Source organism: Ambystoma mexicanum, chromosome 7q (assembly GCF_040938575.1).
Source record: "Ambystoma mexicanum isolate Mex_15411 chromosome 7q, UKY_AmexF1_1, whole genome shotgun sequence".
Lineage (NCBI taxonomy): Eukaryota > Metazoa > Chordata > Amphibia > Caudata > Ambystomatidae > Ambystoma > Ambystoma mexicanum.
In genome coordinates, this window is record NC_090941.1 from 946,071,893 (window position 1) to 946,091,405 (window position 19,513).

Below are 19,513 nucleotides of genomic sequence, written 5' to 3' on the forward strand. Positions count from 1 at the left end.
GGGAACAGAATAAACAACATAAAACGGACACAAAATGAAGAGTGAAATATGCGAGATAATAACTGAAATAAATATTGTAACTTTAAATACGCAGGGTCTTAACACATCGATGAAACGCTGTTCCATATTGAGGCGTTTAGGGGATCTGAAAAACTCGATAGTGTTCCTTTAAGAGACACACTTACTAGCTGGGGATGAGAAGAGAATGGCACTTCAAGCATAGCCAAAGCAGTACTATGCATTAAGTGGGACCAAAACTAGGGGGGGTGGCAATCCTGCTGGGAGCATCACTACGATTTAAGTAACTCTTCTTTTATAAAGACCCGGAAGGGAGGTATTTGGTTCTTAAAGGTACACTAGAGACACAACTTTACACGCTAGTTGCAGTATATGGCCCGAATGACAAACAAGATGTCTTCCGTCACGCAGTCCTGCAGAAGATAGGCTTCTGGTGTGAGGGTCAAGTGATAGTAGGCGGGGATTTCAATTGCGTTATGGATCCCACAAAGGACAAAACAGTTCCTCCCACTAGCAAGGACCATAGAAACCGACAAGTGCACATTATTCGGCGGTACATATGGGTTACTCCCGAAGAGATATGATATTGGTTTCAACAACCTTGATAGCCCAAGTGATGGACATTTGTATAGGAATAAAATATTTGTCAGATCATGCGGTTCCATGTAAGTTCATCGCGGGATGTTTTTATGCTGGGTTTTTTACTGCGATTATTTTAACGATAAAACACCTCAAATTTTTTGTTTATTATTATTTTGGTGGGTTCTCCATCCCCAAACCCCCGCTTTCTAAAAAATTTGATGGGTTTTTTCGAAAAAAGATTTGCGGTAAAAAACACTGCGAAAAACCATCCCGCGATGAAAGGACGTCATACCAGTTCATGCACCAGTGATAATACAAATTGAAACACAACCAGACACTAAAATGGGCAAACAACAATGGTGGCTTAATTAACTTATTTTAAAAGACAAGGCACTCAGGGCTCATATGGAAAAAACGATCACAGATTATTTTTCGGAGAATGATACCGGGAGATAGATTGGAGAGTGGTGTGGGATGGCGGGAAGGTATTGATGAGGGGAACTGATTTCACAAGCGGCAGCGTGTATTAGAAGCAAAGAAATAACCCGAATAGAATTAGAGCAAAGAATACAAATAACTGAGGTACAACACAAAGCTAGACAATCACGGAAAACACTGCGAGAACTATGGAAGCTAAAAGCCCAAATGGAGGAACACATGGCAGAACGCTCAGCACAAACACTCATTAAACTCAAACAGACCTACTACACTCAGGGAGGTAGTGCTGGTAGATTATTGGTGGCAAAGCTACGGAACACTAAAACTTGCAATCATATTACACAGCTGAAAGACGAAAAGGGAACATATGGGTGGGGGAGAGCGATAAAATAAGAATTATGGAGGACTATCCCGCAAATTTGTTAAGGCCTGAAACTCTGCATCCCACACTGCAGACAAACTATATTAAAGGCATAGATCTCCTGCAACTCACAGAAAGGGAAATCGACATTCTGGAAATCTCTTTCACAGCAGAGGAGGTTAACAAGGCCATTACCACAATGCCCCCCAACAAAACTCCAGGGCCAGATGGATTTGCTAGTGTATACTGTAAGACGTTTAGAATTCAGGTGATCCCCCATTTGACACGCCTATTTAATAAAATAAGGGAACCTGGGATGGTAACAGAAAATATGGGTAGGTCTATCACGGTAATGATACCGAAACTAGGGAAGGTTAAAACTGAATGTGCCAATTGTAGAGCGATCTCCTTATTGAATAGCGATGCGAAGATATATGCTAAAATACTGGCAAGGAGATTAGCACCAATTTTGCCTAGTATCATACACGAGGATCAGGCGGAGTTTATATTGGGAAGGCACACTCAGGACAATATTAGGAGGACCATAGACCTTATAGATATGGGAACAATGACTGGGCAGAAATTTGCCCTGGGGCTCTGGACGCAAGAAGAGCGTTCGACATCCTTGACTGGGGTTTTCGAGAACAAGTTCTTAAGAAATTTGGAATAGGACCGTCCTTTTCTCGGATGATACTAGCTAATTTTCAGGTAACCTCCACAAGATTCATGAAAAATGGGAAGCTCACTAGACAGATCAGAATAGAAAGGGTGCTCGCCAAGGATGTCCATTGTCACCTCTAATCTTTGCCATGGCAATGGAACCCTTCGCAGGTGTAGTTTGTCAAGACCGTGAGATTAAGGGAATACAATCCAAGGGGAGAGTACATAAAATTGCTCTCTGTGCGGATGATATACTCCTCCTCTTAAGAGGTACAAAAATTACCCTACCGAAAGTGGTTCCATGTCATTTCATTGCGTGATGTTTTTTTGCTGGGTTTTTACCGCAATTTTTTTTAACGAAAATACCCATCACATTTTTTTACATTATTTTGGGGGGATCTCCCCCCCCCCCCCCCCACAACCCTCTGATTTTATCAAAAATTTGATGGGTTTTTTCAACGGTAAAAAACCCTGTGAAAAAACATCCCGCAATGAAAGGACGTTGTATCCGGAAAGTGATGCATAGATTACAAGAATTTGCAGGGGTCTCAGGGTTCAGGATCAATTAAAATAAATCCAAGGCCCTCAACATAACCGAGGATCAGAGAGACATTAACGGATTGGCTGGGCGCTATCCCTGGGATGACTATGAATTGGATTATCTAAGGATACAATTAACCAAATCCTACGAAACGCTGTATAAGGCAAATATCCCTGCTTTGTGGCGATCGCTTAGTGAAGACCTGAATAGATGGGATGCAGAAGAGATATTGTGGTTTGCGAGGGTAGCTGCAGTGAAAATGACAATTGTACTGCGACTGATCTACATTACTAGCTCGCTCCCAGTGAACATACCAGCCAAAATGATCAAGACTCTGCAGGATGAAATTGTGGCCTTCATATGGCACAAAAAGCGACATAGAGTCCGGCGATCGATACTCCTTCATCCACTGTGCAATGGAGGACTGGGAGTCCCGGACATTCAGAGATCATACTAGCCTCTCACCTGGCACCCATGCTACGGTGGGCGAATTCAGGGGAACACAATGGGTGGTGTACAATAGAGCAGGAAGCTACTACAATCTCTCTAACTGCACTGCAAGCGCTACATAATCGAGACAGGGCAACAGGGGGGCGGTTACTGACGGCAACGGTTCACTCCCTGCAAAAATGAGACTTGACATTAAAAAGAGAAAATGTCCTCCCGGGACTGGGACCACATTCGTCCATGTGTCACAATGCAGACTTTTCCCCAGGGATGCAAACAGCCTACTGGGAAGGATGGGAGGGGAAGTGTAATTTGAGATTAGGAGACTTCTATCAGAATGGCAATCCGCTTCTATTCAAGGAATGCAAGAACAAATTCCACATAGGTGAGAGACAGAGATACAAGTACATTCAGATTAGACACTGGATCTCGCAGCATAGTGTTAAAAAGACCGGCACACAGACCTTGACAGGGCTGGAATTAACCACGAGAGAAGGGGCGTCCACCAAAGGGATTTCTAAGCTGTACAAACTGCAAGATAGAACACAATACTCGGCTGACCTAACATATATGGTTAAATGGGGTACTGAGCTTGGGATTGATATCTCGGAGGAAGACTGGGGTCAGATCTGGAAAAGAGCTGAAAAGTCCTGTAGATGCACTGCAATAAAGGAGTTGGCATATCAAATCTGCCACAGATGGTACTTAACACCCCAGAGGTTGAATGCTATGAACAAGGACTATTCGCCCTATGCTGGCAGCAATGTGGGGAAACAGGCACCCTGGGTCACATGTGGTGAACATGTCCCAAGGTTAGGAAGTATTAGAAAAAAGTATTAGCGTAGATTAAAAAGATCACAGGAACACAATTACCTGAGTCACCCCTGGTAATAATCCTGGGGGCGGAAGTGGAAGGGGTGTATACAGCAATGGGGTGACCCGCAACACTGATCACACACTTGTTAACAGCGGCACGGATGACCGTAGCCCAAAATTGGAAAGCGCCAGAAGGCCCTGTGATCGCATGTTGGTGGGTTAAGATCTGGTGGGTGATGGCGATGGAAACGGTGTGGGCTCTTGCGACTGGAACGTACCCAAAGTTCTTGAGGATGTGGCTTCCCTTTCATGATTATGTCAGAGAAAGAGAACATGTTTGGTTTAAGCCACGCACTCCGGGTAATATGAGGGTGGTCTGAACGCGGACCCAGAATCCAGTACATATCATACAATGGACAGAATCAATGACTGAGTCATGTCTAATGTTTTGTTATAACGAACAGCGGGGGGGGGGTCGTTTTGTATGTTAAGTTTATTAAAAACAAGGAACTCAATGTATCATTTGAAGCCAATATGGGGTAGGAATTAAACAGTATGACGAGAGAGTTGACATAAAGTAATTGTACTCCGAATGAAGTTATGTAACAGATTACTAAAAGATGCATTGGTTCATTAATAAAGGCTTTGTAGATAACTTGCAGAAATTTCAAGCCTTCACTTGCCAACTGCTATGCCCATTTAGGTTGGGTTTTACAGCTCTGGCTGTGTCGCACTTAAAACCTTCCTCCAGAAACCGGCACCAGAAGCAAACATCACTGCCGCCAACTGCACTTGCTGCACTTGGCCAGCACTACGGTTTACGCTATGAATTTAAATACCATTGTTCAACAGGTGAGTACTCGGGTGCAAGAAAAATAGTTGTAATAGTCAGAGTTGGGACAAAATCAGTTACCCTATCTTATGAAGCCCAGCCCTAAGAGGTATGGGGCCTTATGCCCAAAGGTCAAAGGTTCCAAACCATGGTTTCTCCAGGGAAGGCATTTCAGATCTGATGCAGTGGGGTGTGGTGGTTCTTAGAAAGTTCTTTGTAGTAAAATAAGTTTTTACCACACTCCATTTTATTGCCAAGGTCAGCCCTATGAAAGGATCCTTAAACCAGGTTCAACGAGCTAACAGGGAGTTGGGGACAAGGGCTTTACACCCAATTTCACCCTATTGAGGACAGGCAGGGGACAGAATCAGGCAAGTTAACTTGCCTCTAGACACTGATCCTTCCATGTGGCACTTCAGTTCTTCCGGAATTCATGGGACACAGTCTTCTGTTCTTGTTTCGGGTGAGGGAAGCCCATGGGTATTGGGTGTAGATGTCACTTTTCCTGTCAGGAGCTTGTTGCTGTGCTCAACAGACAGTTCCAGTCAGCTTCAAGAAGACCACCCCCAAATGAAGCAAAGGCTAAGATTTTTGCAGTACAGACCCTTGATGTCACATCGCGGGCGTGCAGAAAGATTGTTTCAGTGTGGGTGGGCGGGGCTAGCCGAGGACCGAACAACAAGGTCTCCTGGTGAGCTCTGGCGCCTGATCCCTTGCTGTGGCTCCCCTTCCCTTCCAGAATGCTGCCCCTGAGCCCCAAAATAATGGACAGTGAGTGGAAGGTCTACGCTAAACGACAATGCTGAGAGATCATCAATGGAACTAGCAGGGAAGAAGTAATGAACAGGTAGACACAACTCTGATAAATCCAAATGGCGGACGGACCACGACGTGGAACTCGAGGCGGCCCATGATACGCGCTGAAACACTAAGATGATGCAGTGAGAAGGCAACCCTTATACCCGCACACTACGGATGAAGACAGCGACCTGGCAAAGCAGTGGAACTCTGCATTAAATGAGAAGGGAAAATATGGAATGAGATCCTGGACGGGAAGTTTCAAGTGCAGTACACGCAGACATGACGGATTAAGTATGGGATGACAGATACACAGTCGGCACCGCTGTGGGAGCAGGAGCACTTTCTGAAGATAACTGGAGCCCTGAGAAGAGCAACGAAACTGAGAGAGCAGCCAGGTGTGTGGCGGCGAGTTACGAGATACAGATAGAGCAAAGCGTATCGGAAGACAAAGCGGTCCATGCCGCGCGCCTGGTGAGTTCCTCCCGCCAAGAACAGTGGGTCTCCCAGGGTGAAGCGACGAGCGAGACAGGACAAATTAGAAGGCGGGGAGCCCAGATCTGGATCACAGACAAGTGGGAATCGGAGGATTCCAATGGAGCCCTAAGAAGTGAACATCGATTTTTGAATATAAAGGCGGGTGCCTCCGACATGGGCAGAGCCCTGCTGAAAACGACGAGCCCTCTGACAGGAACTCTGAAGGGGAGAAGGAGACCTGAGCTTGGCGGATCCGGACCGCACAATGGAGGCAGATGAGGGGATTATAACTTAGCTGGAATGCTGAGGAATGGACGTGGTCGACTCCCCCAAAGTCCCATAAGGTCTATAAGGAAAAGAAACGAGGAGCCCAGAGCAGATGAAATAAGGTAAAGTGGGAGGGAAACAAGGATGATATGAGAAGCCATTAAAATTTAGGAATGAGGTGGCCACGGACTACATAAATGGAGAGCTGGACCCGCACTGGGGGAGGAATTTGTACTGCTATAGAACTCTGTGATAATAAGCATACTTAAGAGGCAAATGCGATATACACACTAGAGGGCACATAATCGTATGGTGCCAATCATCTGGGAGGCGGGCCTAGGTACTCAGGACCTCTCCGAAGTGCGTTTGAAACACGAGTTATGGACGTTGGGGGGGGGGGGGCTTATGTTATCTTAAAGCACAAAAAGTATAAAGACGTGACTCAATATACAATGGGGAACAGAATAAACAACATAAAACGGACACAAAATGAAGAGTGAAATATGCGAGATAATAACTGAAATAAATATTGTAACTTTAAATACGCAGGGTCTTAACACATCGATGAAACGCTGTTCCATATTGAGGCGTTTAGGGGATCTGAAAAACTCGATAGTGTTCCTTTAAGAGACACACTTACTAGCTGGGGATGAGAAGAGAATGGCACTTCAAGCATAGCCAAAGCAGTACTATGCATTAAGTGGGACCAAAACTAGGGGGGGTGGCAATCCTGCTGGGAGCATCACTACGATTTAAGTAACTCTTCTTTTATAAAGACCCGGAAGGGAGGTATTTGGTTCTTAAAGGTACACTAGAGACACAACTTTACACGCTAGTTGCAGTATATGGCCCGAATGACAAACAAGATGTCTTCCGTCACGCAGTCCTGCAGAAGATAGGCTTCTGGTGTGAGGGTCAAGTGATAGTAGGCGGGGATTTCAATTGCGTTATGGATCCCACAAAGGACAAAACAGTTCCTCCCACTAGCAAGGACCATAGAAACCGACAAGTGCACATTATTCGGCGGTACATATGGGTTACTCCCGAAGAGATATGATATTGGTTTCAACAACCTTGATAGCCCAAGTGATGGACATTTGTATAGGAATAAAATATTTGTCAGATCATGCGGTTCCATGTAAGTTCATCGCGGGATGTTTTTATGCTGGGTTTTTTACTGCGATTATTTTAACGATAAAACACCTCAAATTTTTTGTTTATTATTATTTTGGTGGGTTCTCCATCCCCAAACCCCCGCTTTCTAAAAAATTTGATGGGTTTTTTCGAAAAAAGATTTGCGGTAAAAAACACTGCGAAAAACCATCCCGCGATGAAAGGACGTCATACCAGTTCATGCACCAGTGATAATACAAATTGAAACACAACCAGACACTAAAATGGGCAAACAACAATGGTGGCTTAATTAACTTATTTTAAAAGACAAGGCACTCAGGGCTCATATGGAAAAAACGATCACAGATTATTTTTCGGAGAATGATACCGGGAGATAGATTGGAGAGTGGTGTGGGATGGCGGGAAGGTATTGATGAGGGGAACTGATTTCACAAGCGGCAGCGTGTATTAGAAGCAAAGAAATAACCCGAATAGAATTAGAGCAAAGAATACAAATAACTGAGGTACAACACAAAGCTAGACAATCACGGAAAACACTGCGAGAACTATGGAAGCTAAAAGCCCAAATGGAGGAACACATGGCAGAACGCTCAGCACAAACACTCATTAAACTCAAACAGACCTACTACACTCAGGGAGGTAGTGCTGGTAGATTATTGGTGGCAAAGCTACGGAACACTAAAACTTGCAATCATATTACACAGCTGAAAGACGAAAAGGGAACATATGGGTGGGGGAGAGCGATAAAATAAGAATTATGGAGGACTATCCCGCAAATTTGTTAAGGCCTGAAACTCTGCATCCCACACTGCAGACAAACTATATTAAAGGCATAGATCTCCTGCAACTCACAGAAAGGGAAATCGACATTCTGGAAATCTCTTTCACAGCAGAGGAGGTTAACAAGGCCATTACCACAATGCCCCCCAACAAAACTCCAGGGCCAGATGGATTTGCTAGTGTATACTGTAAGACGTTTAGAATTCAGGTGATCCCCCATTTGACACGCCTATTTAATAAAATAAGGGAACCTGGGATGGTAACAGAAAATATGGGTAGGTCTATCACGGTAATGATACCGAAACTAGGGAAGGTTAAAACTGAATGTGCCAATTGTAGAGCGATCTCCTTATTGAATAGCGATGCGAAGATATATGCTAAAATACTGGCAAGGAGATTAGCACCAATTTTGCCTAGTATCATACACGAGGATCAGGCGGAGTTTATATTGGGAAGGCACACTCAGGACAATATTAGGAGGACCATAGACCTTATAGATATGGGAACAATGACTGGGCAGAAATTTGCCCTGGGGCTCTGGACGCAAGAAGAGCGTTCGACATCCTTGACTGGGGTTTTCGAGAACAAGTTCTTAAGAAATTTGGAATAGGACCGTCCTTTTCTCGGATGATACTAGCTAATTTTCAGGTAACCTCCACAAGATTCATGAAAAATGGGAAGCTCACTAGACAGATCAGAATAGAAAGGGTGCTCGCCAAGGATGTCCATTGTCACCTCTAATCTTTGCCATGGCAATGGAACCCTTCGCAGGTGTAGTTTGTCAAGACCGTGAGATTAAGGGAATACAATCCAAGGGGAGAGTACATAAAATTGCTCTCTGTGCGGATGATATACTCCTCCTCTTAAGAGGTACAAAAATTACCCTACCGAAAGTGGTTCCATGTCATTTCATTGCGTGATGTTTTTTTGCTGGGTTTTTACCGCAATTTTTTTTAACGAAAATACCCATCACATTTTTTTACATTATTTTGGGGGGATCTCCCCCCCCCCCCCCCCCCACAACCCTCTGATTTTATCAAAAATTTGATGGGTTTTTTCAACAAAAAAAAATCACGGTAAAAAACCCTGTGAAAAAACATCCCGCAATGAAAGGACGTTGTATCCGGAAAGTGATGCATAGATTACAAGAATTTGCAGGGGTCTCAGGGTTCAGGATCAATTAAAATAAATCCAAGGCCCTCAACATAACCGAGGATCAGAGAGACATTAACGGATTGGCTGGGCGCTATCCCTGGGATGACTATGAATTGGATTATCTAAGGATACAATTAACCAAATCCTACGAAACGCTGTATAAGGCAAATATCCCTGCTTTGTGGCGATCGCTTAGTGAAGACCTGAATAGATGGGATGCAGAAGAGATATTGTGGTTTGCGAGGGTAGCTGCAGTGAAAATGACAATTGTACTGCGACTGATCTACATTACTAGCTCGCTCCCAGTGAACATACCAGCCAAAATGATCAAGACTCTGCAGGATGAAATTGTGGCCTTCATATGGCACAAAAAGCGACATAGAGTCCGGCGATCGATACTCCTTCATCCACTGTGCAATGGAGGACTGGGAGTCCCGGACATTCAGAGATCATACTAGCCTCTCACCTGGCACCCATGCTACGGTGGGCGAATTCAGGGGAACACAATGGGTGGTGTACAATAGAGCAGGAAGCTACTACAATCTCTCTAACTGCACTGCAAGCGCTACATAATCGAGACAGGGCAACAGGGGGGCGGTTACTGACGGCAACGGTTCACTCCCTGCAAAAATGAGACTTGACATTAAAAAGAGAAAATGTCCTCCCGGGACTGGGACCACATTCGTCCATGTGTCACAATGCAGACTTTTCCCCAGGGATGCAAACAGCCTACTGGGAAGGATGGGAGGGGAAGTGTAATTTGAGATTAGGAGACTTCTATCAGAATGGCAATCCGCTTCTATTCAAGGAATGCAAGAACAAATTCCACATAGGTGAGAGACAGAGATACAAGTACATTCAGATTAGACACTGGATCTCGCAGCATAGTGTTAAAAAGACCGGCACACAGACCTTGACAGGGCTGGAATTAACCACGAGAGAAGGGGCGTCCACCAAAGGGATTTCTAAGCTGTACAAACTGCAAGATAGAACACAATACTCGGCTGACCTAACATATATGGTTAAATGGGGTACTGAGCTTGGGATTGATATCTCGGAGGAAGACTGGGGTCAGATCTGGAAAAGAGCTGAAAAGTCCTGTAGATGCACTGCAATAAAGGAGTTGGCATATCAAATCTGCCACAGATGGTACTTAACACCCCAGAGGTTGAATGCTATGAACAAGGACTATTCGCCCTATGCTGGCAGCAATGTGGGGAAACAGGCACCCTGGGTCACATGTGGTGAACATGTCCCAAGGTTAGGAAGTATTAGAAAAAAGTATTAGCGTAGATTAAAAAGATCACAGGAACACAATTACCTGAGTCACCCCTGGTAATAATCCTGGGGGCGGAAGTGGAAGGGGTGTATACAGCAATGGGGTGACCCGCAACACTGATCACACACTTGTTAACAGCGGCACGGATGACCGTAGCCCAAAATTGGAAAGCGCCAGAAGGCCCTGTGATCGCATGTTGGTGGGTTAAGATCTGGTGGGTGATGGCGATGGAAACGGTGTGGGCTCTTGCGACTGGAACGTACCCAAAGTTCTTGAGGATGTGGCTTCCCTTTCATGATTATGTCAGAGAAAGAGAACATGTTTGGTTTAAGCCACGCACTCCGGGTAATATGAGGGTGGTCTGAACGCGGACCCAGAATCCAGTACATATCATACAATGGACAGAATCAATGACTGAGTCATGTCTAATGTTTTGTTATAACGAACAGCGGGGGGGGGGTCGTTTTGTATGTTAAGTTTATTAAAAACAAGGAACTCAATGTATCATTTGAAGCCAATATGGGGTAGGAATTAAACAGTATGACGAGAGAGTTGACATAAAGTAATTGTACTCCGAATGAAGTTATGTAACAGATTACTAAAAGATGCATTGGTTCATTAATAAAGGTTTAAAAAAAAAAAGATTGTTCCAGGGGAGGTCACCACTGTCAGGGGGCGACAGGAGATCATCCAGCAATTAACACAGAAGCAGCCCCAGCACAGCTTTCCTTGTAGTGAGATAGCTGTAATTGTGAGGACAGGGAACATATGGCATATGCTAAAGATCTAGCAAGTCCTAAGGCTCTCCTCAGAAGGACAGTGGCTGCAGCTAGGTAGCCCCAAGTGAAGCTTGTCAGTCCACTGTGTGTTCCAGGGACACATCTGAAGGCTTCCATGGCACGGATCAATGAGCAGGGGTCCAGACTGGTTAGTCCCACTGGTCCAAAGGTTGTAGCACCCACAAGGGTCTTCTGGGATCAGGCAGAGGAGCAGGGCTTCGCTGGGCCAATCACTGGAGTTGATGCTGGTCAGCTGCAGGACTTGTCTGTGGGCTGCTCTTCTTCGTAGAAGTCTTGGTTCCAACTGTGGTCTGTCTGGGTCCCATAGCAATCTGTGAAGGAAAGATGCAAAAAGGAAAAGTCTTTCCCAACACCCCTTGTATGGGTGAGTGAGCTTCAGGCTCTGACTGTAAAATCCTCCTTACTCTGTCTTCTCTAGGAAGAAAGAGCCTTTGAGGGGGAGACCGGGCGACCTTCCCATGGGTCTTGGAAGGGGATCACTAGCAGTGGCTTTCCCTTAGAACTGAGATAAGAACAAATAACCTACCTTTTAGATACGTAAAGTTGTAAGTAATCTCACAGATTCCTCACTATCCTCTGTTCTATGTTCTCTCAGCCACTAAGGACTAGGGGAAAGCTGAATTGAGGTCATGAAGTGCTGTTGGCTCCATATATACTTTCCCTGGGGGTCACATATGGTGCCCAACAGTGCAGAGATGCACTGCACCCCTTGGTGACTGGATTGATTTTAGGAGACAGCTGAAACAGGTGAAGATATATATCTATGATGAATTATTGGGGGGGAAGGGCTAATCCAGAACTAAAAGAAAGACCTTTACTCAGAGGTATGTAATGTGGTGTTCTCTCATTTCTAAGGAAGACTCACTGCTAGCTTTTCCTTTCCAGTTGCCTTACCCAGTTGTTTCATGATCCTCTGTTTCAGACACTCTCTTAGTTGTCCCCATACCAGAACAATAATGTAGTGGTCTGCTCTGGGAGTATTTCTAAAACTAGGTCAGATGAGCTCTGCGGACAGGGAGCGTAGATATACATTTTCTATAAGACTTCAGAATACATGTAATTTATAAGCATCTCACACTCTGGGAATGCTCCAACTGCGGCAGACAAAAGATCAGCCTCTGCCTTGAACGCAGACAGCACCGGGTTGCCCGTGCAGTGGAATCATTCCGCCTTTTGGGCTGGTTGGGCCTGCTGTACAGTAGCAGCCTCCTGCTCCTCTCAGATCTCTGACAGAAAAATAATGGACTCCAAGTGCTACTTTTACAAACACTCTCGTAGGCTTTGCCATCTACAGTAGCTCTGAGATTAAACCTTTTCTAAGGATTCACATGCAAACTAAAATAAGTCTGTGGAAAAATATCCCTTATTTACCCAGGTTCAGGACTGCTACTCTAATTTAAAAATCCCATGAAAGTGAGTTCTGTGTCGGTAACTTAGCCTTGCATATGGTCCCCAAGCTTCCTGGTCTTTAAATACAGAATTTAAAAAAAGCCACAAAATAATTGACTGAGTCATGGGTCACGACTGTCTTACATTTATTGAAGCAAAGAAATTGCAGCATTCGCCATTCTCAAATTGAAAACCATCAGGAAAACCCCAATCTTTTCCTCTTTCCCAAAAAAAGCCATCTTCCTAACTTATGTCCTGTCCGGTCAGGATTAGAGAAAAGCTCTGAGCTCCACAAACTTGCAAGTTGTCTAGAACCTAAACAGGATCACATCAGACCTGCTCTGTAGTCGGTTCATTTGCTGCCTATTGCGTTTTAAACTCCCCTGCCATGTCCGCAAAGTCCTATATGAAAAAATGGCAGATTCATTTTAAACCAAATGATCATTCCGCCTCCTTCTATGCAACCTCCAATCATTATCACTGAACTTGATCTACAGTCAGAACTTTTGCACAACTCATCTGCAGGTTGGCCCCATCCGGGCTTGGATCCTCCTTCTGGAACCATCTACTGGCCAACTTACACTACACCTCCATTCTCCTGGATTATGACCGAGTGAGAGTAATGGTGCATGTCGTAGCTGCGTGCGTCATAGGAGTTGCTTTATAAGTGTGTTGTAGGACAATGTGTTGTAGGAGCACATGTTATAAGAGTGCATGTGGCAGGAGCACATGTCGTAGTGCGTGTTATATAAGTTTGGGCCATAGGAGCATGTGTTGAAAGAGGGTACATAATAAGAGTTTGTGTTATTACTGTTAATATACACAATGTTAATATCACAAATGTACAGGGCACAAGTGTAGGGTTTGAATATAAAATGTATGTCTATTCTGCTCATGCATTTTGTGCCTCCTAAAGTGTACATTATCTTTTGAAAAGAGTACATTTTAATATGAAAAGTATATCATTTGAAAAGAGTACATTTTAATATGAAAAGTATACAATTATTCCATCACTTAAAAACGGACATGAAAGTTTAGCTGTGACTTGCTTTTCATGTGAGTTTTTAGGAGATGTTCATTGTATAATGTACTAACAGAAAACGTGCACTCTTTGTACAGTTCTTATGACTTATTCAACAAAGAAAAAGGCCACACTGTTGTGGTTGTGGTTGTGCCCGTGGGCTAACGTACCAGTGAGAGGGCAAAGGGAACTAATATTAACACAAGGTACTAGTACGTGTGTAGGTTGGCCTATAGGAAGGTCTGAATGAATTAAGGTCCTACCACTGGTCCAAACCTAAGTGCCCCATTTGGGGTAATAGCATCTACATATAATTGGTATCCATCATAATATAACACATCAAGGATAGTCATACAGATTATTGTAAGTTAGAGACAAGACTTTATGTGCAAACATCCGTGCAAAAAGTGAAATAAATGCCCTAAACCATGAGGGCAAATACAATCAATAAAACATTTTTGAGGTTACATACATATAAAATTCCTTCTAAACATAAATCAGAATGCAGAATTGCTAAACGGAAATTATGAATTTTTAGTTAAAAAGGAAAGAAGAAAAAATGGAAAAGTCAATGAAGCATAAAAAGAAATAAAGAAAATATTTCTCCCAATGTAGTGGCATCAACACTGGAAAAAGGTAAATACTTTTTTCAATATTATATGGTCATGATAAGTATCAATGAAACCCCAGTGTGAATATTTGTTCATACACCAATGGGGTGGGGTCTGCCAACGCATCAGGGGGAAGAAAAGGAAAAAAGAACAATGCTGATATGACAAAAATGAATAAGGCTAATTCAATAGACAGTGATCTCAGGAAAACAACTGAGTTACTGAACAATTGTTTTTGTAAATCCTGGCTAACTGAAGAAACAACAAAACATGTATTGTTATAGACGAGAGGTCCAATGTAGATCAGATGTTATTCTGAGGGACCTCCAATCCCCTCTAGACAATATTGTGTTTCGGCGGTACCAGCTCTGCCTTCATCAGGGCAGTGATAGCAAGACCCTGTGGGAAACAACAGAGAAAAAGAGGAAGGAATGTTTTAGTAAAAAGAAAAGAACTGAATTCGAAGGAAAACAGAAAAAAGAGAAACGTGTAGAAAATGATGAAGAAAATGATTTATATGGAACAAAAGGATGTAGAAGAATTGCTAGAGTCAAAAAAATGCAAAGTGCATGATCCTAGTCATGTTTGCAACTCACATCATGCCAAAGTCTAAATTTCCTAACGTGTTGGGATCACCTGGTAACATGCTAGTGTGACCCCCCCGAGGAGAACAAAAGGACCTGGCCAGAAATCCCCTTCTGAGAACAAAAACGCAAGGGACTTGAAACACAACAAACGGAACCCGCCCCCGGGGGGGGTGGGTAAGGGTGAAAGGGCGGAAAGAGAGTACAATTAAAATTAAAACCCCAATTCGGGCATAAGTGGATAGTCAAAACAAGAAATTGCCATGGATATCGTAAAGATAACTTACCAATGGTGATGGTAAAAAAATGAGAAACCCATGGCATGTAATAAACGGGTCGTGCATCCAAAGAGTGCATGTGGCGTCTCTATAGAGAGCTGGGAAAAAAAATGTATTAGTTCCCAAAAAAAATCTTTCAGTCAGTAGCATCCGACCGTGTTCCCCATATCTGTGAATCTAGAGAGAGAAAGCGTAGTGGGGTATAAGCATATCTGTAAGCTTGGCCCATATGGAGAAAAAGAAAAATGAAGCAAAAATATTACCTTGAGCGTGATCCTATGCTACGCTCAACGAGAAAAGTGAGCCCATTATTGCTCGTTGGGAAGTGGCTAAGTCCTGTGTGGTGTCAGTTAAATGGGCGGCTGCCTCCCAAAGGAGATTATATCCCCAGATGTGTACGGGGTCCGTTGAAGAAACCAACCTGGACCAAAAGAAAGGAAACAAAACCCAAATAAAGGGCAGTTAGCCTTCAAAGTTGTAAAACACAGGAAAGAAAACTTGTGTGTAAGGAAGTTGTAGTGCAGGTGAGTCAGTACCTGTGATTAGGTGTAGCTGAGTTCCATAGTGAAGAGCTTAGGCAGATAGGGAATGGAGGGAAAGATAGCCTCCGGCAGTTCTTATGACTTGCCTTTGATCTGAGTTTTCAGGCTATGTTAATTTTGTAATTTGCCAATTGTTAAACTCAAATGCACTGCGTACAGGATCGCAGCGCATGTGGTAAGTGCCTATCTAGTAGGAGTATGTATTGTAAGTGTCTCGTAGCACCATGTGTTGTAGGAGCGCATTTCATAGTTCATGTTTTAGGAACATGTGTTATAGGAGCCATGTGAATGTGTAGTATGAGCATGTTTAGCTGCACGTGTTGTAGCAAATGTTGTATGAGCGTGTGTTGTAGGAGTCAGAGTAGTTTGAGTTTGTGATAAGTATGCATCGTAAGAGTGTGTGTGATTGGAACATGTGCTGAAAGAGCATGTGTCGTACATGTGCAGATTATGTGTAATATCCACTTGCATGTGTAGTAGGTGAGTTTGTCACCTGAACATGTATTATAGGTGTGTCTGGTGTTGGAGTGCATAGTAATTAGCGTTTGCGTCGTAGGAGTGTGTTTTGTAGATGCATGTGCGGTAGATGTATTTGTCCTAGGTGCATGCGAGAGCACTTTTGTACGTATAAATGTTGTGTAGTGTGTATATGGTGCGCGTGTCGTAGGAGCACATTATTCGTGTTCATATGCACAATTTTAATATCATAAGTGTTGTGTAGTAGGCTGTCATCGAACAAGCATGTTGTAGGAGCGTGTGTGGTAGGTGCATGTGAGAGCACTTGTTGTACGTCTACACTTTGTGTAGTATGCGCATGTGTATTAGGTCCGCATGTCGTAGTAGCACATATCGTAGGAGCATGTTTACATTGCATTATTAATATCACAAGTGTACGTGTGGGGTTTTAATAAAAAATGCACATCCATTCTGCTCATGCGCATTGTATGCCTACTAAAGTGTACATTTCTGTATGAACGTGTACATTTTCATTTGAAAATCACTTTTTAGTATGAAACGTATACATTTATTCCATCACTTTAAAACGGACATAAGTCAGCTGTGAGTTTTTAGATGTTAATTGTGTAATGTATGAACAGTAAAACTCATACGCTCTGTGTACAGTTAATATGACCGCCTTTGCTGTGAGTTTTCAGGAGATGTTAATTTTGTAATGTAGCTACTGTAAAATGTATACGCTCTGCGTATGGGATTGCAGCGCATGTTGTAGGCACCTGAGTGGTAGGAGTATGTGTTGTAATAATGTGTGTTGTAGGAGTGCATGTTTTAGGAGCATGTTATGTGTAGTAGGCGCACTTGTGATCGTAACATGTTATAGGAGTGTGTGTGTGTATGCTATGACAGGCGTGTTGTAGGAGCACATGTCTTAGGAGTATGTGTTGGAGCGCATGTGATACGAGCACATGTAGTATGAGCACGTGTGATAGGAGTGTGTGTAGTAAGAAAACGTGTCCTAGGTGCATGTGAGAGCACTTGTCATACAGCTACATGTTGTGTGTAAAAAGCATGTATGTACTAGGTGCTTGTGTCGTAGAAGCACTTTATTAGTGTTCATACACATAATGTTAATATCATAAATGCGAGAGAAGGCTTTTAATATAAAATGTACCCTTCATTCTGTTCTATACATTGTATGCCTCATAAAGTCTACGTTTTTGTATGAAAAGTGTACATTTATTCCATCACCTTTAAACTGACATCAAAGTCAACTGAGACTTGCCTTGGATGTGAGTTTTTAGGAGATGTTGATTGCACATCCTGAAAAGCTCAAACGCTCAGCCTACAGTATGCATCAAATATGCGCTTTAATTCTGTGCATGTGTCATATATAGATACATTTCAAATGTTAACATCTCAAAAAGTACAAATCTGGAAACGTTCATACTTTTTCATGAAAGCGTTGGAAAGTTATTTAGAAAAGTAATTTATATATAGCGAGATAGGTAATGTTTGGGTTGGGGAGAGGTTGGTATTGCGATTATTTTATTTGGAATTGGAAGTTGAGGCTGCAGCATTGTGGTCTCTGGCCACTACACCACGAGGCACTAAATTGTATTTGCCACCCTGCCAAATGCTGCCATTCCTCCTCTAATCTCCATGATACCACACAGTGTCAATTTCTGGGGTTTTCATGATATTTGATGGCTCTGGGTTTTCAGGCATCCGAAATCCGTGGCTTGCCATCAGAAATATTGTTACTGGAAGGGAATGTTCATAATTTCACCAAAAGAACGTCAACAGTCAGTCATGCATTATTATTTATCCGGCTGTGCCATAAGAAGGCTGTTTAAGCTTACATTGTTCTTTTCAGAGCCTTGCCAGATAGAAGTGAAGCTGCTATTGGCGTACAGCTCGAGTCGAAGCAAAGCCTCAAGCAAGGTATCAAAGTCAGCATGGAACGAGAGTGCAGAGATTCTTCCACAGGCCGACAGCTGCACAGAGGGAACCATACCATTCAGCAAACCTGTCAAAGTCTATATAATGCCCAAACCTGCAAGGCGATGATATCCTCAACAGTGCCCACAAATATGGAATACATCTAAGATGTTCAGCTTCTGAGAAGATTGGACTCCTGTCTGAAACTCCATCTCTTAAAGGAATGTACTTTTTGCTGGCCTAACGACTTGATGACTTCTCAAACCCTTTTGTCCAGAACCACACTCAAGTGCATCTGTAACTTTAGACTTTTAAAGTCAATCTGTTGCAGATAAAAGATACTTTAAAATGTCCACATGCCTTTAGTTTGTAATTGTGAACTGTTTTATTTTAGTTTGCCTAACAGGGTAATATTGGAATGGAAGCTCTCATTATGCAGGTATTTTGCAGTACAGATAACGGAATATGCAGCAGCATACAAAGGTTTTGTGAATTCTGAAAAAGCGCTTACTGGCTGATCTAATGTATATTTGGCACTGTTTTTGAAAGTCCGGTTGGAGGAGTTTTTTTTTTTTAATGTATCAAGGATTTAGTAAATTATTTTTCGTAAGTATTGTTTGACTATTTTTTTACTCAAATGGTAAATTGAAAGTGCATCTTAATAACTAATCATTTTTGTTGTCAACACATTTAATGTTATTTATGAATGTGTGAATGTGCTTTCATGAATGGGTTGCAAGATCTAGAAAGTTGCTGCACTGATTAGGTTAAGTTTAACCGAAATGGATGCTGTTGACAGTTCTTTGTTTCATTTCTGCATTAACAAAGGACGTTTTGTTGGGGACCAGTTTGGAAGAAAGGCCCCCCTCAAGTGTAGCACCTGATGTTGCCCAGCAGTACTAAGTGTCTTTTATTTTTTTTACCAAGTTTACATAGCTCTCAACCATTTGTCTCGCAAAGGTGGGTGAAATCACCCGATTTTGTTTCTGGCGGGTGAGACGCCCATTGAAATCAATGGGCGTGCAGGAGACTTGGCGGGTGAGTCAGCCCTTTGCAAGGCGGGTGACACCCGCCAAAAGCGGGTGAGTTGAGAGCTATGAGTTTATTTAAATTCGGCTGCAAGTGAGTTAAAAGATGAGATTGATGAGACATTTACATTCAGTATGATTCTAAATTACACATTGTAGTTTCTCCCCTTCCTCCCCATTCTGCAGGCCCATCCTTTATCTCCATTCAAGTCTCCTTCCCAGCTCTTCAAGATTGCAGGATGTGTGTGATGAGCCATGATTTATGCATTTGTAGTGGGTAG

At 43.1% G+C, this 19,513-nt stretch overlaps 1 protein-coding gene across 1 annotated transcript in view; it reads left to right on the top strand.

The window, feature by feature from the left end:
* INTS4 (integrator complex subunit 4) overlaps nucleotides 1-18,817 on the top strand; it is a 1,642,132-nt gene extending 1,623,315 nt beyond the window's left edge. The window contains exon 23 of the mRNA XM_069639944.1: nucleotides 18,140-18,817. Within this exon, the coding sequence (XP_069496045.1) occupies nucleotides 18,140-18,333 (194 nt within the window). The 3' untranslated portion in view covers nucleotides 18,334-18,817. The remainder of the gene's footprint in view (nucleotides 1-18,139) is intronic.
* The last annotated feature ends 696 nt before the right edge of the window (nucleotides 18,818-19,513 follow it).